This window comes from Lepisma saccharinum, chromosome 15 (assembly GCF_977018435.1).
Source record: "Lepisma saccharinum chromosome 15, izLepSacc3.1, whole genome shotgun sequence".
NCBI classification, from domain to species: Eukaryota; Metazoa; Arthropoda; class Insecta; order Zygentoma; family Lepismatidae; genus Lepisma; species Lepisma saccharinum.
Genome location: NC_139243.1, coordinates 50,819,256 through 50,846,416, shown reverse-complemented (window position 1 = coordinate 50,846,416; position 27,161 = coordinate 50,819,256). Strand labels below are relative to the sequence as shown.

Genomic DNA, 27,161 nt, shown 5'->3' with positions numbered 1-27,161 from the left:
TACGATGGTACCAGACCTGGAGAGATGGTACGGAAGATCAGGAAGTTACTTACGAGGAGATACAGAAGAAATTTAAAGACGAATTTACAGGGTCCTTGGATCAACTCCAGATCGAGGAGCAAATTCGTTATAGATTACACAAAGAAACTGAGCCAGTTACGAATTATGTTCGGGACAAACAACTACTTCTACTCAAGGCAGACCCTAAAATGAGTATTCAACAACAGATCAAACAGATCATATTGGGTTTACAGGTGGATTACATGAAAGATATCCACCACAAAGAGTATGAGTCCGTGCATGGGTTGCTTAAAGATTTAAAATCCTTTGAGAAACTCCAATTTTTGATGAGACAGCGCAAGCTGAAGGAATTAAGGTACGAAGATCAAAGAGAGAGTTTATTCTCTCCTTTGCATAATCCATCAGCACTTTCGCAACAGCAGCAGATTTTACTGCAGAGTAACAATCTGGCTACTGCTGAGTCAGCGCAAGCGCGACCCACTTCAGACATTGAGGCTAAATTTATGTATTTCTAAGAAATGAAAAGTATTATTTTTACACCTGCTGTTACTAATAATGTAATCATGTATACTTTCTTGAAGAACCACTGTGAAAGGGATATGTAAGTATCAGGATTCTTGTGAATAAAATTGTGTTTCATATTACACTATTCTCTCCTGTTTGGCACAGCAAATCAATTTTGTGTGTGGCATGGACCTCATTGTAAAAGTATTTTAAAATACATGAGGAATGGAATATATCTACAGAACAAGATATTGCCATGTTTAAAAATATATTTAAAATTCAATTGAGTTACGTAATGTGCAAGAGTTGCATGTGTTCATTATATTTTACCATACATTCTTGATAAATGTCTATGTTAATGCACTCATCATAATAAAATACTAGTAATGAATGCTGTACCTAGAGTGGGTAATAATAAACACCACATTCATATTTTCAATCTTATAACATGAGTGTTTATCAGAAACTTTGTAAAATGAGGAGGTTGAAAGGCTAATTTGTAGGACAAATGTAGGTTTTTTATATAAACATTCCTGATGGAAACCTTTGATTAGAAGATCAAAACACTGCATTTTATCTTTTAATAACCAGTCCTATAAGGTATTTCATAGCTATTGTATATTTTACATAACAAAATCTGATCATACATACACTGGAACTCAAATTTTAAGTTTTTATTTTTTTCCCCAATTTTAGTTTACCTTTTTAGCTACTACCCCCTGAGGAATATTTATTCTAAGTTACGCTGTAAGTGTATGTAATGCTTGTTATGCATTTTCTTACTTGGAGCATTATTCAGATACAGCATGGACAAAATGGACCAAATAATTATTTACCACTGTTATATTAGATTGCTCCATTGGAACATGCTGACTGTCTTCTGTATTATTTCAAGTATTCTGCCTGTCTATTCAAGTCTCTGTCCATCTGTCTTTTTACAGAAACCATGGAGCATGTTTCAAGCCCAAGTGGGTGATCTGAGGTCAGAATGTATCTACCCTTGTCCATCTGTATAAGCACCTCTGACGTTCACCCAGCCTCAAATAAATAGGTACCCGGGGGTAAAGGGCAGCTGGAGAATGGTGCTGATCACCACCTCCATAGTGAACCAAGATTGAGAATGTGTGTAGCTCTATCCCCTACATCCCCTTCCCCTAAATGTGCCTTAATGGCACAGTGCAATATGCATGGGGGACTTTACTATAGTGCACGCCACAATTGATATTGAAAAGAGGTGCTACATCTGGGTATAGCCAATTTTCTTTGCCCCTGTATCCACTAGGGTGTATCAAACCTCACACCCCCTTTGTTTTAGAAAGTCTTAAGGCATGCAGTGTGCAGAAGTTTCTGTGTTTTTTTAGTTTTTTTTTAACAACCTGTGATCTTTTAGGCTCAGTCAATAAATAATGAGGCAGAGGATATTACACCAAAACTATGGTAGTTAGAAATGGGTCGATGGGCCTGAAATCGAGGTGCAGGTGTGAAAAAACTGATTCGCACATGTTTTCTAGCTAGATGGTGTTACGAGTCTGGCAAGGTATGTGCAAAGGCTGCTAACTGAGCAGGGGCCATGTCCAGTCATTCCGTGTTTGACTGTGACGCGTAATGGAGGCGTCCAAAGATGAGCAGCGGGGTGCTGTGCGCTTCTTGACAGCAGACGGTGTAGGGGGTCGTGAAATCCATCGATGAATGGAAAGGATATATGGGTATATGGGGTGCACTGTATGTCCCGGACAAGAGTGCAGGAGTGGAACAAACGCTATTGCGAAGGACACGTGGATTGGGGCACTAAAGTGTCTCACAGATCAGCATGTTATGCAGGTGGATGAGCTCATCATGACAGACCGTCGTGTATCAGTGGATGACATTTCGTCATCAGTGGGGCTTAGTCATGGTACTGCCCACACAATCATCAAGGACATGTTTATGTTCCGTAAAGTGTTCGCTTTACACTTTTGCAGCCCATCCCAGTTTTCCCCATTTTTTTTTTATTTAGAAAAACCCACCTCGGATAAACCCAAACAAAAGTGGGTGGTTTTTTTCAGAAAATGTTGCAAATTATTGCTTTAAATACTTGTGAGGTTCTACGATTGTCAAAATTTTTTGTAAAACTTTTAAAGAAAAGGCTTAGCAGAGCTTTAAATACTAAAAATAATGAATGTAGTACTGTAGTACATGTCACAGTGGGTTTTTCAAGCTATTATCCTCAAGTCATGCTAGAAATGGACTTTTAACACAAATAAAAATATTATATATCTAAGAAACAAAATAGAAAAAGTATCAGAAATTTTTTAGATATAATCTTTTTCATTTATTGATGCAGCGTACTTGAACAAAGCCTATAATTTTGAAGTGTTGGAGCACTTTGGTTATCAGTTACTTCCTTATGTGAGGGGAAACGATACAATAAATTTTTGCATGTTTATACATTACAAGGCAGAATTGAGTACATTTTATTGAAATGTCGTTAATTGTGGCATAATTAAATTGGAACACACTTTAAATTATTTTTGTCATTTCTCATCCTAATGGGTTGCTTGCCTATGCAGTAAAATGTTATTTATGTCTGGTTAGGAGCTTTATACCCATGTAAGTCGTGCATCTTCATAATTACCACAATATCAGCTTTGTGCATGAAACTTAAGGAGTATTATGCACTTGCACCATAATTTAACAATAAAATTATCAAAATATGGTGCATGATTTAGGAGGAGCACGAGTTAGGGTGAATGGGCAGAGAGGGATAAGTCATGTATTTAATGACCATGATAACTGCTGTATATTTAGAATAATTATTTTCCTATAGTTTACGGTTATTACAAGCATAAGAAAACAGTTTTTCGTTGTGATGTTTCAGTAGAACACACACTCCCTTCATCAGACATTTATTTTCATTTTGACTAAAGATACAGTTATAACAATGGTTAGCAATTTTTTAAACAAAAAGAATCCCTTATATAATGGATGTTGTCAATGTTACATTGTTGTAATATAGCAACTTAACTGTGAAAAGAAGCAGTCTGTTTTATTTTTATGTAAGATTTTTTTTTTTTTTTTTGATCACACTGGATGTATGTTACCATTTTCATTATTTAATTTATTCCAGTGTTCTTCTGCAATGAATGAAGCTTCCCAGACATTCAACTCTATGTTTCCCGTCAATCTTTTTAAAACCCTTCTCTTTTTAATCAAATGCTTCTCTTCGATGATGTGAGCTGACAAACTTGTTCTTGGGTTTAGATTTATAATGTCTAAATCGTGTTCGTGCCATATTATTGCCTTTTTCCTTGCTGGTTGTCCTACATAATCCTTTGAACATGAACAACTTATATTATACATTCCTGTGGTTTCCACATCTGGTAGAGAGTTTCTCATTTTGAATTCATTAAATGTACATTCCAAACTTCTTGGTGATCTAAAAACAATTTTGAAATTAAAACTTCTAAAAATGTTGGCAATTTTATGTGAATGTGGAATGCAATACACACAAATTTCTTTTCAACAGATTTTTCATCTTTGTCTGTATTTCTCTTTTCCTTTAGTTTTCTTGCAACTTGTTTTTTGATTTGGTTTATTCTGTTAGTGTGAAAGTCATTTTCTTTTGCTATATAAAAAGCCTTTCTTCTTCATTTTCGATATTCTTATTATTAAAACATAGTCTTTGTGCTCTCAGGAAAAAAAAATAAAAATATATATTATCCATTGTTATACGCAAATATTCTGAATTGGCATGGATGTATTTTTTTCCTGCGGACTGATGTTTGAATTGTTGAGTCAGTTGTCTTAATTTGCAGATCAAGGAAAGAAATTACATTGTTATTCATGGGTTCACAAGTGAATTTTATGCGACGATGTGATTCATTTAACAACTTAAATATGTCCATGATGGTGTTCTCATTTTTAGCAATAATTAGCACATCATCTACATATCTGATGTAGAGTATAATATCCGCACCTATCTCATCAATCAATTGGAGATTATTGAAACGTCACAACGAAAAACTGTTTTCTTATGCTTGTAATAACCGCAAACTATAGGAAAATAACAATTCTACAATGCAAGCAATGCGTACTTACAAGGAAACTATTATTTAGAATAATTTAGGTAAAATTATTTCTGCAGCTAGAAAACTTGTGAACCAAATTGAACAATTTGTTTCAAGATGGTGGATGAAAAACTTATTTTCTGCATGTTGCTATGCAATGCTCTACAATGTTTTTTCTTCAAAATGGTCTAGAATACATTTTTAGAGTGCCAAACCATCCAATGGTGGTTGCATGACCATTTTAGAAAAAAAAAATCATTTTTAGTACATAGGTTTGTACATGTTTCTAGATATCGAAACTAATGTTCAAAAAAAATTATTGTCTTTAGTTCTCGTGGAGCAGCCATTTTTCCAACATGTAGCAGTATACAGAAACCTTAATATCTCAAAAACCATTAAAGCTAGGGACGTGAAACAAAATGTATATTGTAACTAATGAAGTATACTTCCTATGATATTCAGGTATGTTTTGCTAGAAATTGCATCGTAAGTATGAAAATTATGGTGCATTTTTAAGCCCAATTTTTTTAATGAAGGGGTTTAGTCTAAGGCTTAATTTTTTTTTTAATGTGTATACCTACCTGCAGGGTGTCTGTAAATAAAATATCAGTGCTTAGAAATGCACCCCTTTTTTACAGCATGGGCTCAAACATGGCCGTTCATTGAATTTTGACAGTTTTCGGGGTTAAATATCTCAGATGGGTCCCCTTTAAAAATTCTAAAATTTGGCACATAGGAAGCCCTTCATGAACCTAACTCACAGTAAAAATCTCAACTTTTAGATTCAACTCGTTTTGGTCAATATGAGGTAACGTATGTCACGTAATTTCTGACGTTGCAAAGTAAGGTTAAACTACATTCCATACTTAGAATAATGAGTCTTTTCTTCTTCTTTTTTAAATTTGGGTTAAATAAAGGCTCAGAAAATATAGTAAGATAAGGTTTTAATACTTGACTTACCATAAGTTGAAATTACAAGGTATGACAATTGAAAATCTGTGAAATTTCATTGCAAAAGGTTGGTGTTAACAGCTCCAGTTTCCTATCTATTCATTCTCTTTGTTAAATCAGGCAGGATTCTTTGTTCTTTCACTAAGTTTCTATGTAAATTATCTGAAACCTTCAGTTCATCACTAATTTTTTCTTGACCAATTGGTAGCAATCAAACATTTTTTCTATAATTTGAATTATATGATTGTACTGGCCACGCAAAGGATTGTCACACTTGCTTTCCTTTTCTTCAATTTTAATACTTAGCGAAAACCAACTTTCCAGTTTCCTTGGCACTCCTTGTAGGATGTGTATAGTTTTTCGAGCAAGATCACTTTATTGTTTTTCTGCAATCAGCCTCCTCAGTTTTGAAACAGGAGATGCATAAAAAACTGAACAAACTTCATGCATTGCCTTTAGTTTTCCTTGGCTTGGCACAAAGACATGATTTCAATTCTGGCATTTAAGTGAGTCACTTTCTCCACATATGAAACTTTTACTCCAACATATCAGGCATATTGATTTAACTGGTATAAGGCTTTCTTGACACTTTTTTACCTTACCTTACTTAACCTTTTCTTTAAGTGGTACTTCTGAAGATCACAACATACTTTACCATACAAAAAGCTATATTTAATATTATTTGCATATTGTCTCTAAGCCATACACCTGTAGTCATGACCTAAGAAGTGTTATCATTTTCACTGACTTTGTTAAAATTAGTTAGGTCTTTGAGAACCTTACCAAAAGGGTATTTATGACAGTCCTCTCCAGTTAAAAATATTGCAGAACACTCCATTTCCTGTCACAGATAACGAACATTCACAAGTTGCTACTCTTGGCACATTAGGCAAAGGAAGAATGACAGCAGAGATTGTACATGCACAGATCAATTCCAGGCTTGCCTCACATCCTATCAAAACATGTCTCTGAATCTTCTGCTGTGCATGACTCACATCTGTTTCAACAATGTCTTTTCTTGGAAGAAAATAAAGAAAACAAAATATAATATATTCTACCAGCTTTGACACTCCAAAATAAATAGCCTACTTTCAGTGGAGTGCCCAAGGAGGGGTTTGTGGGGGGTCATAACCCAATACCTTTGGCCTAGTATTCCATAAACAATTACGTCAAAGGCAGGATAATGTGGCAAAAACAGGGCTGTATACTTAAAAAGTATATGTAACCCCCTCCCCTCCCTTTCGAAATTCCTGGGCATGCCACTGCCTATCTTAAGCTGCATGTACTGCTACATTGATAAAAATATGGCGGAAACTCAGTTTTGGAGCTGACAATACCAACTGGTCATGGGTACCTAATAAATCAAACCTTTTGCAATGCAATTTCGCAGATTTTCAATTGTCATACCTTGTAATTTAAATTTATTGTAAGTCAAGTATTAAAACCTTATCTTACTATATTTTCTGAGCCTTTATTTAACCCAAATTTAAAAAAGAAGAAGAAAAGACTCATTATTCTAAGTATGGAATGTAGTTTAACCTTACTTTGCAACGTCAGAAATTACGTGACATACGTTACCTCATATTGACCAAAACGAGTTGAATCTAAAAGTTGAGATTTTTACTGTGAGTTAGGTTCATGAAGGGCTTCCTATGTGCCAAATTTTAGAATTTTTAAAGGGGACCCATCTGAGATATTTAACCCCGAAAACTGTCAAAATTCAATGAACGGCCATGTTTGAGCCCATGCTGTAAAAAAGGGGTGCATTTCTAAGCACTGATATTTTATTTACAGACACCCTGCAGGTAGGTCTACACATGAAAAAATCAAGCCTTGGACTAATCCCCTTCATTAAAAAAATTGGGCTTAAAAATGCAATTTTTTAACTATTGTTACCCCATTTTACACCATAATTTTCGTACTTACGATGCAATTTCAAGCAAAACATACCTGAATATCATAGGAAGTATACTTCATTAGCTACAAAATAAATTTTGTTTCAGGTCTTTAGCTTTAATGGTTTTTGAGATATTAAGGTTTCTGTATACTGCTACATGTTGGAAAAATGGCTGCTCCAGGAGAACTAAAGACAATAATTTTTTTTTGAACATTGGTTTTGATATCTAGAAACATGTACAAACCTATGCACTAAAAATGAAATTTTTCTAAAATGATCATTCAACCAAATATTTTAAAATTGGTTGATTTGACATGGAATGAACCTTTAAGAAATTAAACTGAGTAATTTTAGAGATTTCATTGGTCTGCAATTTTGCAGTAAAACTTTTAAAATAATATTTCTTAGCTTAGGAGAGGAATGGTGGTAATAGGTAAGATCAAACACATTCTATTTTTGATAACCGCCTTAAATGCAAAGCTTTTGAGTTGCACTTTTTATAGTTGCAATATAACTTAAAGAATTGGTCTCACATTGTATCTGAGAAAAATTGGTCACCATGTTAAAGATAGTAGATGACAGACTGGTTTAACATGTCTTGCGAGATCTTTAAATTATGCTCATATTTGACTATGTTATATTTTTGTACATTAAGAAATACAAGTCTCAGGAATGTTACAGCATCACTTGAGTTTTAAGTTTTTAATAAAAACTGTGTAATGTAGTGTGTGTGTTTTAGGAAGGTTGGGGGTAAGTCACCAATTTTGAGACCACAACTGCAGCAAATTTAGAGGTTTTTAGATGGAATTAGTCCATCTAGATATACCTAGGGAATGGCTCTGTTTTGCACTTGCATTTGTTCAAAACATTTCTAGAGTGTAGATAAAAAATTGATTTTTCTTATGCTGAGGTAGATTCCAAATTCTGATGACACTTTCAAGTCTCTGCATAAACTACTTTTTTGCATATTAAGAGTCTTAAGAATTCTTAAGCTATAATTTGACAATAATTGTTTTGAAATATAGTGCATGTTTTGGGATCGTTGTGGACCAAATTGGAAGTCACCAAAGTTTTGACCATGAGAATTGTCATACTCATAGCATTTGAAAGCTTATTGTGGAGTAGTTGGAATAAAGCCAGCTTACGGAAGGTGTTCGCGATTTGGTACGATTGCATTTGCAAGTTTTCTCGATCAAGCAGGAGTAATTACTTGTTCCGTTTCTGATTCAGCATTAATGCTAGCCAGATATTTTGGAAGATGTATAAGGTATTCATTCCATTTGGATGAAGTCGGCCAGACAATTAAAAAATGACAAACTTATAATTTGGCATGGTTAATACATGGGGGAGGTATTTATGCTTTAAAAGTCCAGAAAAATAATGGGAAAACACAACTGTGATAAACTGTGAACAAACTGTATTGAAGCAGATTTAAAACATTGTGTTACAAGGTAACCAAAAATGTTCTTGCTGTTTTTGACATCCCATTAACCATGCGCTCACAGAGAGGAAACGAAATAACGGACGTGCCTGCCAAGCGATCGGGAGTTAGTCTGACCATCGACTGTCAGTAATACAGGCACGTTGGACACACACAGCAGTCATAGCTCCTCCAGTGTCGAAGAGAAATGGAGGTATCGAAGCAGCTTGTTCGCATGTGTTTGTTGTATGACTTTAAAGTGGGCCTGTCAGCTACCGCATAAAGTTGCCACATTGCCAGGCATTTGGGGAGAATGCTGTGAACGAACGCACTGCCAGGCATTGGTTCCAGAAATTCCGTTCGGGAGATGGGAGCCTTTCGGATGAACCTTGCAGCGGACGACCACATGTGTTGGATGACGAGGCCCTGAAAGCAGCCATTGAGGAGGACAGTGGTCTAACGTGTGAACAGTTCCATGTTTCCGCTGAAACAGTCAGACTGCACCTGCATGGGATAGGGAAGTCATACAAGTTAAGCAAATGGGCACCCCACACATTGTCGGCAGCCAACAAGGAACAACGAGTGACAGCCTGTTCGTCCTTGCTCACTCGGCACCTGAATACACCCATATCTGATCACTTGCTCACTCCCAAGTGTACCAGACATTGGTTGTCGCCACATGATCCTGTTCCTCAGACCTCAAGACCACCTCTGCACCCACGAAAGGTTATGCTTTCTGTATGGTGGAATTGTTGGCAAGTGGTGCATTACGAGCTCCTTCCACCTGGTCAGACCATCACTGCTGACCTCTACTCTCAGCAGTTGCAAAGGGTGCACCGGGCATTGCAGCAGAAGGAGCCGGCATTGGTGAATCGCAAGGGTGTGCTGTTCCTGCACGACAATGCCAAGCCACATGTGGCAAAGAGGACCCGGGAGACCCTTCAGCAACTTGGCTGGGAGACACTGTGCCATCCACCATATACACCGGACCTTGCACCAACAGATTACCACCTGTTTCATTCCCTCAACAACCACTTCCATGGTAGATCCTTCGCAAATGATGGAGACCCCTGCGGAACACACTCACGGACTTCTTTGCATCCAAGCCTGCCGAGTTTTATCACCAAGATATTGTGCAGCTGCAGGAATGTTGGCAAAAGGTGTTGGATGCTGATGGAGATTACTTCGAAACCTAAAGGTACGTACTGTCCCCTGTATTGCTCTTTGTTTATCACTGTTCTATAACGGCAAGAACTTTTTTGGTTACCGTGTACATAGTATTTTTGGATTATTTAATTGTCTATGCTTATTAAATAAATTAGAAAAAAATGTGTTTGTAGCATAATTCATTCCAACATATGTACAACACTGCATTCGCAAAATAATTTGATTCATAAACTGAAGTTCCGAATGGATTTGATTGATTGATTTGCTTTATTTTACTGTGCTTTTGTGCAACTTTTGACTAATTTGCGAAGATGCGGATCAGTGATGATGTGATGAAATTGATGAATGGACACTCACACACATCCATGCCCAGACTGAGATTCGAACCCAGGGCCCTTGGCATCATAGCGTGATGTGCTAACTACTCCACCACAGGGACCGGCGAAGTTCAGAATTAAATATTTACTAATAGTATTAACTGAAAATGTGCATAATCTTGAAAAATATGTGATATAACGTCTAAATTTGAGTATCATTATGGAGGAAGAAGGTAGCAAACCTAATTAAGAAAATTAAAAGTCTGTAAAAAGTTATTTACTGGTTGATCGATTGATTTGCTTAAAAGAATACCATCATGCCATATTTTGTACTCCCACCCATTAATTTGATTCTTGGATACACCAAAGTATGTGCCTCCTCAGGGAATGCAAACCTGAAAACTGATCACAAAGCAACAGCATTAACTATTACACCATCCAGGAAGAGTTGAGTCAAGTTTTGAACAAATATTTTAGAACAGAAATGTTAATTAACTATTCCTTGTGACAATTGTCTCTGGAGCAAGGGTGTGCATAACATGAGAAAAGGGAAGGAAATAGAGTGGGCAGAACAAAGCAGTACATGCTGCTGTGAAGGTTGGTAACTGCAGTCGCTTACTCCTCCCCAGGCAATCCATTTCTGTCTCTCGTGTTCATTGGTGGAGCCATCTCGCGTTACTACTTGCGCAGAGACTTGTTTTTGTTCGCTTGCTCTAGAGAGAGTTGGGACAGGGTATAAAGCACTACAAATTGAATGTTATGATACATTACTACTAGGGGAATAATGTATTTCATTCTTAAGATATATATTTTTAAATATAACCTTAAAAACCCAATAAAATACAGTTTTGCCTGGGTTGTATCAGGTTTTATCTGAAAATAATAATAATGAAAAACCCACCTGGGTTGGGTTTTTTTTTCGAAGAAACCTGGGCAAAATGCCAACCCTGCCTATTGCATGACAATGCTAAACCACACACAGCCAACACCACAAAGCAATGTCTGAAGAAATTCAAGTGGGAAGTCCTGAGGCCCCCCCCACCTATAGTCTAGATCTGTCCCCGTGTGACTTCCACATCTTCGATGACTTCAAAAAGCACTGCGGAGACAACAGTTTCAATTGGACGATGACGTCAAGGAATACGTGTCCAGTTGGTTTCAACAGAAGCCAAAGGAGTTCTACGAGCATGCCATTTTGTGACTGGTGTCACAATGCGATAAATGGCTAACAGTGGCAGACAATACTTCTGAGGGACATAATGTAAGTACTATGAAATATCCTCTGCCTTGTTATTTATTGACTGAGCCTCATAAATAAAAAAATGTTTTTTTTATGTAAGAAGTAAAAAAGACATTTAAATTGAAGATCATAATTTTTAATCCACACTGCTTCTTATTGTCTTTCAGAAGGCTTCTGCATCCTGGTCTGATGATTGTGAAGAAAATTTGGCTCTTCAAGTGTCTGACACAGGTTTGTCTCCTGTGGAAGTGTTCATAAAGTCTGAATCAGAAAGTGCCGATCCATTAGTTTGTGAACAAACATCTCTGGAGAATGTGTGGCTTCTGGATGAGTCATGTGTCAAGACTGAAACTGAATCATTCAAGGAACCTCCTGATGTTGATATCTCTCTTGACATCAAACCATCTAATCAGTGCATACAGGATGCTTCTGTCGATATGAAACAATCTAAGCAGTGCATACAGGATGCTTCTGTCGATATCAAACCATCTAATGAGTGCATAGAGGATGCTTCTGTTGACAGCAAACTATCGAGTGAGTACATGAAAGAAACTTCAGTTTGTAAAGTGGAAAATGTGAGTGGTGATAGTTGGATTCAATTTGAAGGCAGAAATCAGGAAGTTCCTAGTGTGCAAAATGTTCATGAAAGTGAAGGATTTTATCCATGTTATCATGGACAACTTGTTACAAAAATGCCAGCTGAGGACAGTGACAATGGTGAATTAATTTTAAGTGAAGATAAAGACATGAAATATTCTGTAGAGAATCCTGATGAGGTGGAAGGCGAAGTGGCAGGTCCTGCACAAAGGTAGGTGAAGAAAATTTTAGTACTATGATTGAAAATGAGCATGGCAGTACTAAGGTTCAAAATTGAACTTTATTGCTTGTAGATTATGATTCATGTAATTTCTGTATTGGGCCACCAGTGCTGCAGGGTTACTGGTCATTCAATACAAGATTGTCCAGGAGTGTCCCACCCCACCATATCAGATTGGGATAAAATTTGTTTCATGATATCCTTAGACATATATAAGAACCCATCAACTGTAGTTTGGAATTTACAGTCCTCTGAAATTTCCTGCCATTTGATGCCTTTTTTTTTATGGGATCAAGCCATGTGTAGAGTGGTGTATCCAGGATTTTTGGAAGGGGGAGGGGGGTTATATATACTTTTTTGATAGTGAGCCCTCATTTTGTCATCTTTTCCCACCTTAATTTTTTTTAAGAATACATGGCCAATGAGGAGTTACAGGGGATGGACAAAAATATGGAAACACCACGACATCGGAACAGGTGATATCGACACAATTTTTCCACTTGAAATCAGACACGGTGCGACATTTTGTGTTTTGCGCCGTGAGATAGGACACTCTTGACCTGGTAGGAGCTGACTGTTTCGAAGAGGGCCAATTGTTCGTGCCCGCCTCTGTTACCGAAGTAGCCATGTTATTTGGCGTATCGAGAGGGACTATCCAAGATCATGATGACATTATAGTGTGTCTGGAAAGACATCATCAGATAAACAGACCTGCGTGGACGAAAATGTACACTGCGTGACAGAGACAGACGGACACTGAGAAGGATTGAACATGTTTTGCGTGAAGAATGGTGCAAGATCCCATTATCACCATCCAGGACTTGTATTTGTCCATTCCTCGGAGACTGCAGGCCATTTTGGAAGATAGAGACGGTCCTGCACCTTATTATCTACAGCATTCCGACTTTTCTTCGCAGGGGTTTCTATATTTTTGTCCATCCCCTTTATGTCCCGTGCCTTTCCCCATCCCCTTGTGGTTACACAGCATGTAAATATTTTGGGCCCAGGTTTTATTGCAATTTCATCATGCTACGAATGCAATATTTACATGGCTCGTTTTCGATTTATGTTTGTTAACACATGCTGGGGAGTTTTAGCGATTACTTAAGATTTTGTTAAACATATGCTTTCGTATTTAGGTTAGGCAGGTTAGGTTTGGTTTTCTTGTCATTAAAATTAAGTCCCCAAATTCATTCTACTAAGGTTCTGATTTGCTTCTACATTCATTCCCACTAGTCTACCATACTAACTGTCGCTTGTCAACGAAGAATACCTTGTCCATGGGAAGCACGCGTGCTTGTGTAAGGTAATTTTTAAGTTTTATTTTTCAACATAAATAAAGGTTTGATTTGATTTGATGTTAAAATTTTGGGTGCGTCAGCACTTAGGCTATTTTGCACCTGTCACATTATACGGGGTCCAGCCCCTTATCTTTACAAAGAACAACTCGAACGTTGCATAAGTAAAATCTTAAAAACTTAAAATGTTCTGACTTCCATTAAAAGCTGAGGCTGTAAAGGGCCCTCAGCACACAAGGACAAAAAAACAGGACAACACACACAAAATTATACTGGCCAGAGTGCCAGTCGCCAGAGCCTCGTTCGTCTGCAAAACGCAGTCCAGGGTGTACTAATGTGGAAGTGAGGTTGACAGTTGGGTGTACTACGTGCAAAATCACCCCTTACACCCCGCCTCCCCGATGGTGTAGTGGTAACGTCGTCGCCTTGTGATCAAGGTTTCCTGGGTTTGATACCCGGTGGAGGCACATAATGGTTCGGATCCCACTTTAAATTTTAGGTCCAGTCCCGATTAGCTTACTGTGCATAAAGTGGACTTAAAACAACAATTCAATCAATCGGTCAACATAAATAACTTTTTTTAGAATCCAAGCAGTGCTTCTTAAGAAAGTTTCAAATTTCATGTGATAATGATTTCCAAAATTTTACGATAATTAGTCTTTCTGCTAGGAGAATTTTTTAAAAAAATCATAAAACAGTCGAAACCGTTACCTTTAAAATAGTTAAAAAATTAAGTTTGACGCAGCATGCATATCGCCATGCCAAACAACATAAACTGTGCACACTTGAGATGAGATACGACATTGTGGCATTATGTGCGTAGTACATAAGTACTTTATTATCCAGCAGTGATCTCACTTGTACTTTCACAGAGGTGACCAGTAGTTGCAAGCCATTTTGAGTGCCTATTCTTTAACCAAGATACCAAACAAACAATGACGCTGCCACAGCAGGCACTCTCACCTGTACATATTGGCTGTTGTGGTCAAGGATGTTATGGCCCTGAGCTGCATGTAATGTCTCTTTATGTACACATGTTCGTAGTTCTTATGTGACACATGATTCGTAGAGCTGATTACATAATACAGCATGTTAAAATGGTGTTTTGAAAACCACTGATATTTCTCTCACCACAAAGAACTCAAGCTGTACTCCTTCCTCTACTGATGCACCGAGATAAATTAATATTATATAATTTAATTTGAATTTAGAATTGATAATCTTAAATTTCGTCTTTTGACTTTTTCCTCAAGTGTGCCTATAAATATCAAGAAAATCAGCATTGCTATAGAACTTTGTAGATAATTTATGTTGCGAGAGATACAAATCATAATTTTTAGTTTGTATTCTTGGTTTCACACACTGATGCTTGGGAAATTTTCTTGTGACATTATAAATGTTCATGCACAGAAATATTCCAATAGGTTGTTTTTACAATTTTTAATGTTGATAAAATTTAATAAGCTGATGTAGATACTTGTTCCTTGTTTTCAAATAGTGTCCATATTCATAGTTTGCTCTAACGTAGTGCAGTAAAATTAGATTTTTTAACAAAACACTAAGTCCAATGGTGGAGTGCCACCTTTCCAACATTGTAAGCCTAGCATCAGTGATTTATCCACACCTTCCTTAACATTTTTTACTGAGGCTAATTTACGGTCATTTTGGCTCTAAATTTACCATTACACCCCCCCCCCTAAATTCTAACTTTTACTCCATCAGATGGAAAATTTTGGATAAGCCTCTGCCTACAGTCCTGTGCGAAATAATTGGAACATGATATTTTTATACATGATAGAGTCTCAAACATGACTATGGTTTTATGATGATGAATCTATGACAAATCGTGTAATACAATTTATATAATAGAAAGAAGAACATATTAGCTATTAAGAAATATTACAAATATGTAATTTATTGTTTCTGAATAGTGTAATTGATGAATTAAGGTATAAGTACAAAGAAATACATAACATGTGTAGTTATTGTCGTATTTCAATTAATTCGCACGGGACTGGAGACCTCATTTCCGATTGGCCTACTTTATTTGAAATATTTTCTCAACGTTCATACATTTATTAGTGGGCGAATTCACACACACGTACAGTCCCATGCGAATTAATTGAAATACGACAATAACTACACACTTTATGTATTTTTTTTGTACTTATACCCTAATTCATCAATTACACTAATCAGAAACAATATATTACATATTCCTAATATTTCTTAATAGCTAATATGTTCTTCTTTCTGTTATATAATTTGTATTACACGATTTGTCATAGCTTGATCATCATGAAACTATAGTCAAGTTTGAGACTCTATTATGTATAAAAGTATCTTGTTCCAATTCATTCACACGAAACTGTAGCATTTTGCCTGTTGTTGATTTCTGGATTTTTGGACAGGCATGGTCAGTGATTTATCCCCATACTTTCAATCCCATATCTCCTATTTTTTTTTTTCAAAACAGCTTCCTAGATTTTTTTTTTACAATTGTTCACTTTTTTTTTGTTTTCACTAAATTTACCCTTACACCACTTACACAAAAGTTTAGCACATTAATATTATTATAACTAATAGTATTGTTATATCTAACAATAATTAGTATTTCTGATTTTCCCGTTACTTGCTCACTTTTATATGTTTCATCTTTTTCCCCTTTTTGTAATTTTTCGGCTTCAATATTCCCTGTTTCTGGAAAAGATCCTTCAAGAAACAACACTGGCTCAAACCAAAAGGAATGGACTGACTTGACTTTCAAGTCTTTTTTGGCTCAAACCTCCGTCCCCACACAGATGCTGCAGTTCCAACAGACAGAAAGTCATCTGCTATTATTTGGGTAAGAATTTTGACTATATATGTACAGTTCTTGAAATGAGAAGGGGAAGGGGTTGCTTTCCCTGATCTGATAATTTCCTTATTGGTGTTTGTCATGTCTGGTCTTGAACTACATTATTTGTTAGAATGCCACCAATGCCAAGATCGCCTTGCTAAAGAATGTACTCTAGCATTTTCCTCTTCTTTTCTGACATCAATGGAACAAGGAGCTTCCCCTGCTTGTGGGCAATTTGTGTCACTGTCACGTGAACTCTGTTTACCAGCAATGCCAACCCCAGCACAATGGTGCCAAATCTCGCACAAGCTTTAAATTTGTTGGCATGTTCAGTATGAGGAGATATCTGGAATCAGCAAGTTACCATTGTCAAGTTCTTGACCGCTGTGTATACCATTGTCAAGTTCTTGACCACTGTGTATGCCATATTCCGCACCACACTGTGACTTTTGGTACGTCTTGAATCATTTCTAATTTAGTCCAATGTTGATTGATGTTGATCCAGTTGCTTGTGTTGTAGGGATTGTCCTCCCCATCCAAAAGAAGTTGGCTGTGTTCTGGATCATCCTTATTCATACGCATGTATCATTGGCAGTTTATGATGATGCCATTTGCGTTGTGATAGACATGGAGATTTATCTGGGGTCACCTTATTGTGCCAAGTGTCAAGTGATCATTATTAGTTTTTTTCACAGGCACTTCCAAAACCATGGTGTAGTGTGCTGCATTAAGGCTTTTTTATTTGATTGTCTCATAGTTCGGACAGATGACGCTAGATGGCTTACGGAATCGACTGTTTCTTCGGTCAAGCGATAAGCTTGAAGCCCAGTAGTTCACGGACAACCATAATTTGTCTGTAGTGGTGGGCATTCAAATAGGCTTTGTGAAGTGAAAGATGCAGTGAAATTGAAACTAAAAATGAACGTAGTCAAGTTAAAGTGTAATTTAGTCTATCTTACCAATACATAGCAATATATGAAAATGAATAGATGATCATGGGCTGAAACTACCAACACGAATTTTACACATATATTTGTAGGATTATTGTCACATTGAAATGATATTTCATGTTCTATATATTCAAGCGAATCATTCTTGAGCGTGGGAGATTCGATCGAGTTAGAGCGAGCAAAAGTGGTCCAATGCATTACTCTAACGTGGTTGCTGCAGTGTAGTAACCACACACACTTTCCCTTTGCTTCAATTTCTAAACGAGTTTCACTACTGCGCCACAGATTAACAAGATTGTTTACTCCCTATCTCTTCTTTGTAATCTGTGCGTATAGCAAAAAGGGCATGTGGAGCCACCCTACGGCGCCTTCGAAACTTAAAGCGTTGTCATAGCAACCTCTCCATCAATCACGTCTTACTCTTGGCAGTGACAGTTGAATGCGTCTCAGTGCAATGATCCGCTCACCCCAACCTTCCATTCCTGCTTTTATTTTACGTTTGAATGATTTCTGCATCTAAGTTACAAGATATACAGAATTAATAGCCCAGAAGCACAACATAGGAAAATAATTACAAATTCCTGAAATTCCTGCACGTAAATCATTCCGTTGTGCATGAAAAATGGTCCGTGTATTATCTGTGGTAATAAGTATTTTTATTTTGTATTCTCCCTATTATGCATTGCTTTTCTGACATTTTGGGCAAATTGCGATTGTATTTTGTGTAAACTCTACAGCGATGTAGATCAATGCGTTTTACCCCCTCCCTCACTTTTTCACTTTTAGGCTAATTGCGACGATGGCATGAAAAATTGATGACACAATGAAAGCTCTAACCGGGGTTCGAACCCAGGATGCCTGCATTAACTGAACAATGGTATTTATCCTTGTAGAGAATTTTTATGTACTTAAATAAAATAAATAATATGACCTTACGAGATATGTCCGAATTATTAGCAGAAAATAAAAGCAGGAATGGAAGGGTGGGGTAAGCGGATCATTGCACTACTCAAAGTGTTCTAAAGGGCGTTCGAGCCATCTTGCAACATTTCCCAAATTGTCTCTTTCTCTTCATAACAATTGCTGCCACGTGGGTGGCAATCTGCAGGTTACAGCAAACTTAATATCAGCAACTCTTTCTGGTGCTGTCACTGAATGAGGGGGGTCGGCTGTAATTTTCTCCCTTGTGTACCATATTCAATCGCAAGATGTAGCCACTTGAGATTTACCAATGTAGAAAAGTCCATTTATCTGTCTATGGACTCATAAAACTTTCACTTTCTCTGCAATTGATATCAGTGAAGTACCCATTTGATGCTGAAAATGCCAGGGAAACAAAAGACAGAATTGGAAGGTTTTGTCTCAGGAAATAAGAATAAAACATAAAACGTATTATTTAAAACTACTGACGGAACATTAGAGCTATTCATCTAATGAAACCATTACAAATCGGCTGGGGCCTACGAGTGAGTAGTGTAACCAAGTCTGGGAAATCTCCTATAACAGCTGAGGGTTCGATGTGCTAACCCCACGTCATCCCATTACTGGTTGAAGATCTCCACACCTCTAGGTAGGGTTGTAGGAGGCTGACAGGCAGTCAGAAGATAGGCCAAGGCCCTTCGAGTGCTGTAGAGCAGTGAATCTCAACCTTCTTCAGTCGGGGACCCACCTTGAGGGATATTACACTTCATGGGATCCATAAGATGGGCACCAGCGGAATTACTTTGTAGGGGTGTGCACCCAGTTTATAATCATATATTTGCTAATATCGAAGTCCTCTTTTACAACAACACGGCCTGAATTTAAATTGTTAAAACAATATATCTAAGTAATTGAATGTAATAGGTTTTTAAGACCCAGTTAACAAAGTTTCGAGCCCAACTTCCCAACCCACCAAATGTCCCCTCAGAACCCAGGAGTGGATCGCTCCCTACAGGTTGAGAAACGATGCTGTAGAACCATGGGTTATGTTATGCTGTACATAAAAGTAAATATTTTGGAATATTTTACACTACAGTTAATTCTATCATAACTTACATTCAGTGTTCTGTAGATGAAATAATATTTTGGAAAATACGACATCGAAAGTAGTTCAGTGCCATCTGCACTGAGAGAAATGAATAAAATAATAGCTATGAGTGATACAGGTCATTGAGGAAGTTATCAAACAGAATTTAATTTCTGGAATTAAGTTGTAATTGTTTTTAATTCCATCAGTCTATTTCTCTGTAAAATCTACTATGATGATGATAATGAATAGTTATGGGAAAATAGAGTAAGAAAAGGCCACGTCTTACACAAGCTAACCTAGAATGCCTATGTAGCAACTACCTCATCTCGAAGTTGTAGGTCCTCCCCGATGGTGCAGTGGTAGCGTCGTCGCCTTGTAATCAAGAGGTCCCGGGTTCAATACCTGATGGAGGCACATAGTAGTTTGGATCCCACTTTAAACTGTAGGTCCAGTCTCGATTAGCCTTACTGTGCATAAAGTGGACTTAAAACACCTAACCAACCAACCAAAACAAAGTTGTATAAAATTTCAATTTTCTGGTTTCCATGGGAGTAATTTCAACCCATTTCTAAAAACGTATGGGTGTTTGTCAGATGTATTATTAACTAATCACTGCATGCTTATTCATGTAGTATTTGTCAAACATCCCTAATTTGTAATCTAGAATGGGAGTAGGAATATGTCATACAAGGGAGTTTTGTTCGAAGTTACTTATTGGAACCACTCTTCATAATGACTACGATTTCATCATATGGCATTACATATTTCATAGTTACACAAAAATCTGGACTCGAAATACAAATGTCTTAGAATATAAAACCAATGCAGTCATGGAGTATACAGGATCAAGAATCATACTGAATGAAATTAATTATATATACACCACTGAAAGATCCTATTACTTATCCTGCACATGCATATATTTAATACAGACTTGAGTTGCTGTTTTAAGTCCACTTTATGCACAGTAAGGCTAATCGGGACTGGACCTACATTTTAAAGTGGGATCCGAACCACTTGTGCCTCCACTGGCTATCAAACCCGGGACCCTTGATTACAAGGCAATGACGCAACCACTGTGCCATGGGGGAAGCCACATATATTTAAAACAGTATTGATAATGATGCAATTCATATATTCAGCATAAATATTGCATGAATGAATTTTAGAGTTGAAAGAGTTAACTGACAAGGAAGAAATGCCCAAATTTCAAGCTGATGACAAATAAACGAAGAGGTGACATATGCCACTCTGTATGTAGAAGTTTTAATGTCTTCTTAACTTTCTAACATACTGCGCAAATTCCCTGATGGTCCCTTTAGAAGCTTGCATTTGTAAACTTTCTCAAGGGACTCTTTACATCCCTATATTAACTTTAAGGCAAGGGTTTGAGACAAAGAGGATTCTTCCTCGTATACTTTGAAGGGTTCAAATTGGTCATACATTCCGATGCACCCTAAAATTTTATCTCGTTCATTCATCCATTTGTTTCAAACGTCTTACTTGCTATTCCAAATGTAAATTATGAAAGTCCATCAAATGAACCATTTACAAATCACTATGGTGACATGTTCTATTTCTCGTGGAATTCTCAGAAACATTCCCGAAGAAAATAATAATTTCACAGTAAATGCACTACACTTTACGAGTTATTAATGATTCTGTAGAAAAGTAAAACATTATATACTATTGCTAATAACAAATGAAAGAGATAATAAAGAAACACATTGTTATACAGGTACATGTATTTATTGAAACATTGGCAATTAATATACTTTTCTTAACATAACTTATGACAATGCATTGAAGTCCTTCAGACTTCTTTATAAAAATATAAGACTTTAAACAGAACAGTAAAAGTTTAAAATCATATTTTAAATAATCTTAAAGTAACTTGCAGCTTACCATTTAAATTTTTCTACAAATTTTTCCATACATGAAAAGCATGAAAATAACCTTTAAAATTGTAAGATTGAATGATTTAGATCATATCACTACCTCTTTTGAGAATTTAGAAGAAAACAGTATATGCTAGCTCCCACTGGGGAGCAAAGTGAAGGCAGCATTGACGCTCCACAATCCACAATGCAATGTACTTAATTGGTTCTATATCTGGGAATGCATCATGCACGAACTTGTTTCTTGCACTCCACATACTCTTTATTCTTTAAGTTTTGTGAATAACATGTTGTTTCCATATTTCTTTCCATCCATATCAGAGCTGTAAGAGAAAATAAATTATTTTAGAAACATGTAATTATACAACATAATGGAACAAGATTTACATATTTTCCATTTTTTTTTGTCATTCAAATAAGATATTTTCCATGGTGCATAGTCATTTGTGATCTAAGGAAAAAGTTTGCCATCACAAAGAAAATATACTTAAAGGAACATCCATTGACTGGATCATTGTTAGTTTCTGTTGAATTGAGACCTTACAAGAATAGCCATGTATAAAATGAAAGAAGGTCCATTATATGGGGGGAGAATGTTACCTGCTTGTAAATCTTTTTTAATGTAATATGTTCAATTTCTTCATATTTTCTCAATTTTTACATTATTTCTCATTGTAAGTTACATTCTTAGCTTGGAACCATAAAGTGTGGGACAATGAAAATACAAAATTACTGTTATTGTAGAAGAGGTCCATTGAACTAAATTTCCGAACCTACTCAGCAGTTATGTCCCACTGAACCTTACTACCTAACCTAACTTGTGCCAAAAAAGAAACAAGTTTGGCTTACAATAGCTCCGTCTAGTTCGCTGCACTTTTCGCTCTCTTTCCACTAAACTGTCTAGTTGGTTATATGGTGCAACTCCAACTCGTGTACTTCGTCGATTTGGTGTCAAGTAGTACATTTGGTGTCTGTAGCATTTGCATTATGTTCTGGAGCAGTGTAGCATGTGGTGTATGATCACGTGGTGCATGCTAACTAATCAAATGAACGTAACTTGGGTTCTACACCAAAGAGTTAAATATAGTAAGATGCAACATGAATCTGAAGGAAATAAGGGACCTGTACATTTGGACTAAAGCTGAATCGAATTCTATTCATGTAGGTATATAAGTACATATTGATGAACTTTTATGTAGATAATTGTATTTCCATCACTCTAATGCATATGTTTATGTTAGGTGTAGGTTTGAGGGATTTTAGCATTATAATTATGCTCCTATGTGATTATGTAGTAACAATCCATACGTTTTAAGTGTGATAGGTTTCATCGTCTAAATATTGGTAGGTTTCATCACCTAAATATTTACAAACTTTCCATGATCTGTTAAAGTTTATAATGTTTTCAATGTGAAAACAAAAAATCGAAGCAGCTATTAGGAGCACGAGTAATCGCACAACATACGTTTCAATACACCATTAGTACTCACACATTACAATTTTCTGCATCTTTAACACGGACAAATTGGTTTTTCTGAACTTTAAAATTATTTCAATGGTGATTTCCAGTATTCACGATGCCTTCCATCTCCTGTGAAACTTGTAAATATCATTACATTACACAATCTGCACAATTACCCACGTTCACATATATTAATCAACATATGTTATGATCCCATATGTCATTCATCCCATATGTCATTCTACTTAAATGGAACAATACTAAAACCGAATTATTTTCTTTGCCAACTTTTTCCTAGAAATAAAATCATTTTTACACTAAATACACAGGTCCAACATAAGAGTGAGCACAATTCATAACTAACTAACCTTTCAAGATTTCCCCTTCTTGGATTAGAACGGTGCACAATATAGCATATTTTAGTTGTACATTTTATTTCAAGTAATTCTTGAAGCTTTTTATTTCAAGTTTGTCTATTTATCAATCGACATCACATTCATATGTGACGTCCGTGATGGAACGATGTTACGTGACGTCATGTATAAATAAACAGTGACTACAAAATACGATTTTTCGTATACATGTTTAAGAAGCGAAAGGCGAGGAATAAAATATAAAATCACATCCAATTGATCATTATTGATTAATATAGACTTAAACTAAATTTTTAATGAGAAATTTAAGGTTTAGCATCGATGGCGACTTCATTCATGCACAGACAAATGAATTCTGAAATTTACCTTGTTCAGCTTTTTGCCGCCGGTGCAAGGGGCCTGACTGCACTATGAACAATTGGCCGGCCATTTTTCAGGTTGTCTGCAGTTGAGGTCTGTAACTATGGCTAGACTGCACAATCGACCCTTGTGTTTTACCGTTTGAAGTTTAAAAAAAATGTTCGCTAATAGTATATATTTCACACTTCGAATTGCCACTGTTCATTTCTCAATTTTAAGTTACACTTCTACGAAATAAAAAAAAATTACTACTACATTACTCACCATAGCTGTTTACCTAATCCCTGTTTTAAACACACAGTATTTTCCAGGTAGAACTTTGGTTTTCAAGGTGGGTATATATATATAATATGCATGCTCTGAAGGAAGATCTAGAGAGCATCGACTGGAATCCTTTGATGCACTACGAAAACATTGACGACAAGGTGCATTTCTTTACGGAGAAATTGATTAAAGTGTTTGGTAAACATGCCCCTCTGAAAACAGTTCGTGCAACAAAATGAAAAGTACCCTGGATTACAGATAATGTTAAATTAATTATGAGGTTACGCGACAACGTGCTGTTAAAATGTAAACGAACAAATAATCCTGACCATTGGAATGAATATAAGAGATTGCGTAGCTTTGCTACTTCAGTCGTAAGACAAGAAAAAAAGGCATATTTTGAATACATCATTAATTCATCCAACGATTCGAAACACATTTGGCAACACCTGCGAAGCTTGGGATATGGCAGGAAAAACAAAATGGAGAGCCTTCCACCCGCACTAAATGAAGCAAACGCATTGAACAACCATTTCGTCAACGTATCCTCCAAAATGGAAATTAGTGAAGAGCTAGTCTCGCAGCAATGTGATAAATGTTACGCCAGCAGTTTCGACCACAGTGCAGAGGCGTTCAGTTTCTGCGAGGTGGATGGTTCTCGTGTAAGGAAAGCGATATACGAAATCCAATCAAATGCATCTGGATCCGATGACATATCAATAAAAATGTTAAAGCTCTCACTTCATCATATTCTCCCAGCGCTCACTCACATAATCAACTACTCACTCTCCACTGGCAGTTTCCCTGATTCTTGGAAGGAGGCAACGGTAATTCCCATCCCTAAAAAACAGAACCCGGTTTCTGTGAATGACTTGCGGCCCATCAGCATTCTGCCGGTGCTTTCAAAAATCATTGAAAAAATTGCAAATGATCAAATTCGAAAGCATATTGACAAACTTCATATCCTTCCCTGGCATCAATCCGGTTTTCGCCCTCACCATAGCACACAGACGACGCTCTTAAAAGTAACCGACGACATTTTTAAATCGATGGATCAATCTAACGTAACGCTACTGGTGTTGCTCGACATTAGCAAGGCCTTTGACACTATACCGCATAAGCTCCTTCTGGCCAAGCTTCATTATTATAAATTCTCGCCGACTGCACTTAAATGGTTCGAAACTTATCTTAGTGGGAGAAAAAAGTGGGTTAAGACAGGGGAGCTATCTTTTCCACTTCACGTACGAGCTGGGGTGCCTCAGGGCTCGATCCTTGGTCCGCTGCTATTCACGCTCCTATTCACGCTCTCGGCCGCTGATTTAGTCAAGTCTGTGAAAATATGCAATGTTCACTGTTATGCTGACGTCACTCAATTGTATATATCCACTCGCAGGATGCGGTCGCACTTTTAAACCAAGATTTGAAGAACATAAGCGATTGGTGCACTTCAAATGGGTTAGTAATAAATTCAAACAAATCAATATTTACAATTATCGGAACAGGCAGTCTCTTGAAACATATTGACATCAATGAATGCGAAATAATTCTTCACACACAGCGTATTAAATTTTCTGAAACAGTAAAAAACCTAGGACTGATCATGAACCAGCAGCTTGATTGGTCTGAGCACGTGGTACAACAATGTGACAAGGCGTATTCAATATTCAAAAGCCTCTATCTTCTGGTAGACTTTCTCTCTCCTAAGATAAAATTAAACCTAGTGCAGTCTCTTATCTTCCCCCTGTTTGACTATTGTGATGTTGTTTTCAGGCTAAGAATAACAAAAGATTGCAATAAAAATACAAAAAGTTCAAAATGCATGCATTAAATATGTATATAGAACAAAAAAGTGTGAACATATTCTCCCTGTGCTTAATGAGCACGGAATCCTTTCCATGGCATGACAGAGAAAACTGCACTTGTTTTGTACACTGCACAACATAATTAATAGCAGGAGCCCAAACTACCTCTTTTCGAAATTAAACTTCAGAAGCAAAATTCACTCGCATTCAACCAGAAACGCTGCCAGTTTCAGCTTACCTCGTTGCAGAACTTCAGCTTATCAGGCCTCTTTCAGTTACGCAGCACCCAAAGCCTGGAATGCACTACCAAATCTAACCCAAAAATCAAAACTTCAGACGTTTTCGCGATATGCTCCGTGAATCACTGATCAACGATCAGAAGCAGGGTAAATGAACTTATGAATAATGATAAATACTGTGAGTTGCCAGAATTTTTTTTTCTTACTATCAACTTTCTCGACTTCAGTTACTTTATTATCTAATTCACTGCTAATATTGTTCCAATGTATATGATTTTATTCCTATTGTATTTTATTGTACTTTCTTGATCAATTTCTTTGTAATCTGAATTTCATTTTAATTTTTAGTTTTTATCTGTTCTATTGTATGAGATTTTATTCCATTTGTATTTTATTGTACTTTCTTGTTCATTTTCTTTGTAATCTTGAATTTTATTTTATTTTTATTTTAATCTGTACTTTTTGGGGTTAGGTGGTAGACCAGCAACAGCTGAACCTTGCCCAGCAATAAAATCAATTCAATTCAATATATATATACGAATTTCCACTAGGATTGAACTTTTTTTAAATCTTGTCTTCATTCGTATTTTTTATTTATATTTGTTGAATAATAGTGTTTTGCGCAGGTTCTAACATGCCTTTAAAGGGTCTCTTTTTAGAAAAAGGCAGGCAGCCGGAGCATAGCGGAGGCGGGACCACGGTAGTGTTAGGGGGTGGTAGGTCAATTACCCCAGGGGCAGAGCCCGGAATTGGAGGGCAATTTTTATGAAATTTTTACATTTCCAATTGTTTCCTCACCTTAAATCATACATTTCTGGAATCCTTGATTCCTACCTTTTCCAACGATGTATGATACATATTTCTATTTCAAGGGTCGATTCGACATCCTTACTGTAACTATCCTTTCACTTTGACCACCACAATGTAAGCTAATGTTAATGTTCTCTACATTGATCAATGACAACTAGTTTCACTACATAACAAGGAACTAACAATTGTGAATGGCATGCAAGTAATAATGGCAGTCTTTATTATTAACATTGAATAACTTGAAACTGATTGTAAAATGAATTTCACTATTCTATTTGGCAGAAGATTTCACTTGATTTTAACCTGGCACTACTTGTGATCAGATCTGCCATGCTATTATTCGCGGCTGATAATGGCACTCAACCCAAGTAGTTTCGTATTTGTAATGATTTTGGTTGCTAAATTAGAGTCAGATGAGGAAGTTTATGTTATATATGTATATTTTGTTTATGAATAATACATTTTTTAATGATT

The 27,161-nt window shown here is 36.6% G+C and overlaps 1 protein-coding gene across 3 annotated transcripts in view; it reads left to right on the top strand.

Moving 5' to 3' along the window:
* Positions 1 to 27,161, top strand: part of LOC145999702 (uncharacterized) — a 69,291-nt gene that overhangs the window by 26,827 nt on the left and 15,303 nt on the right. For 2 of the 3 annotated variants that reach the window (XM_083136958.1, XM_083136957.1), the window contains exon 3: positions 11,731 to 12,371. In XM_083136958.1, coding sequence (XP_082993084.1) covers positions 11,731 to 12,371 — 641 coding nt within the window. The remainder of the gene's footprint in view (positions 1 to 11,730; positions 12,372 to 27,161) is intronic. The other variant, XM_083136959.1, reaches the window with a different exon arrangement.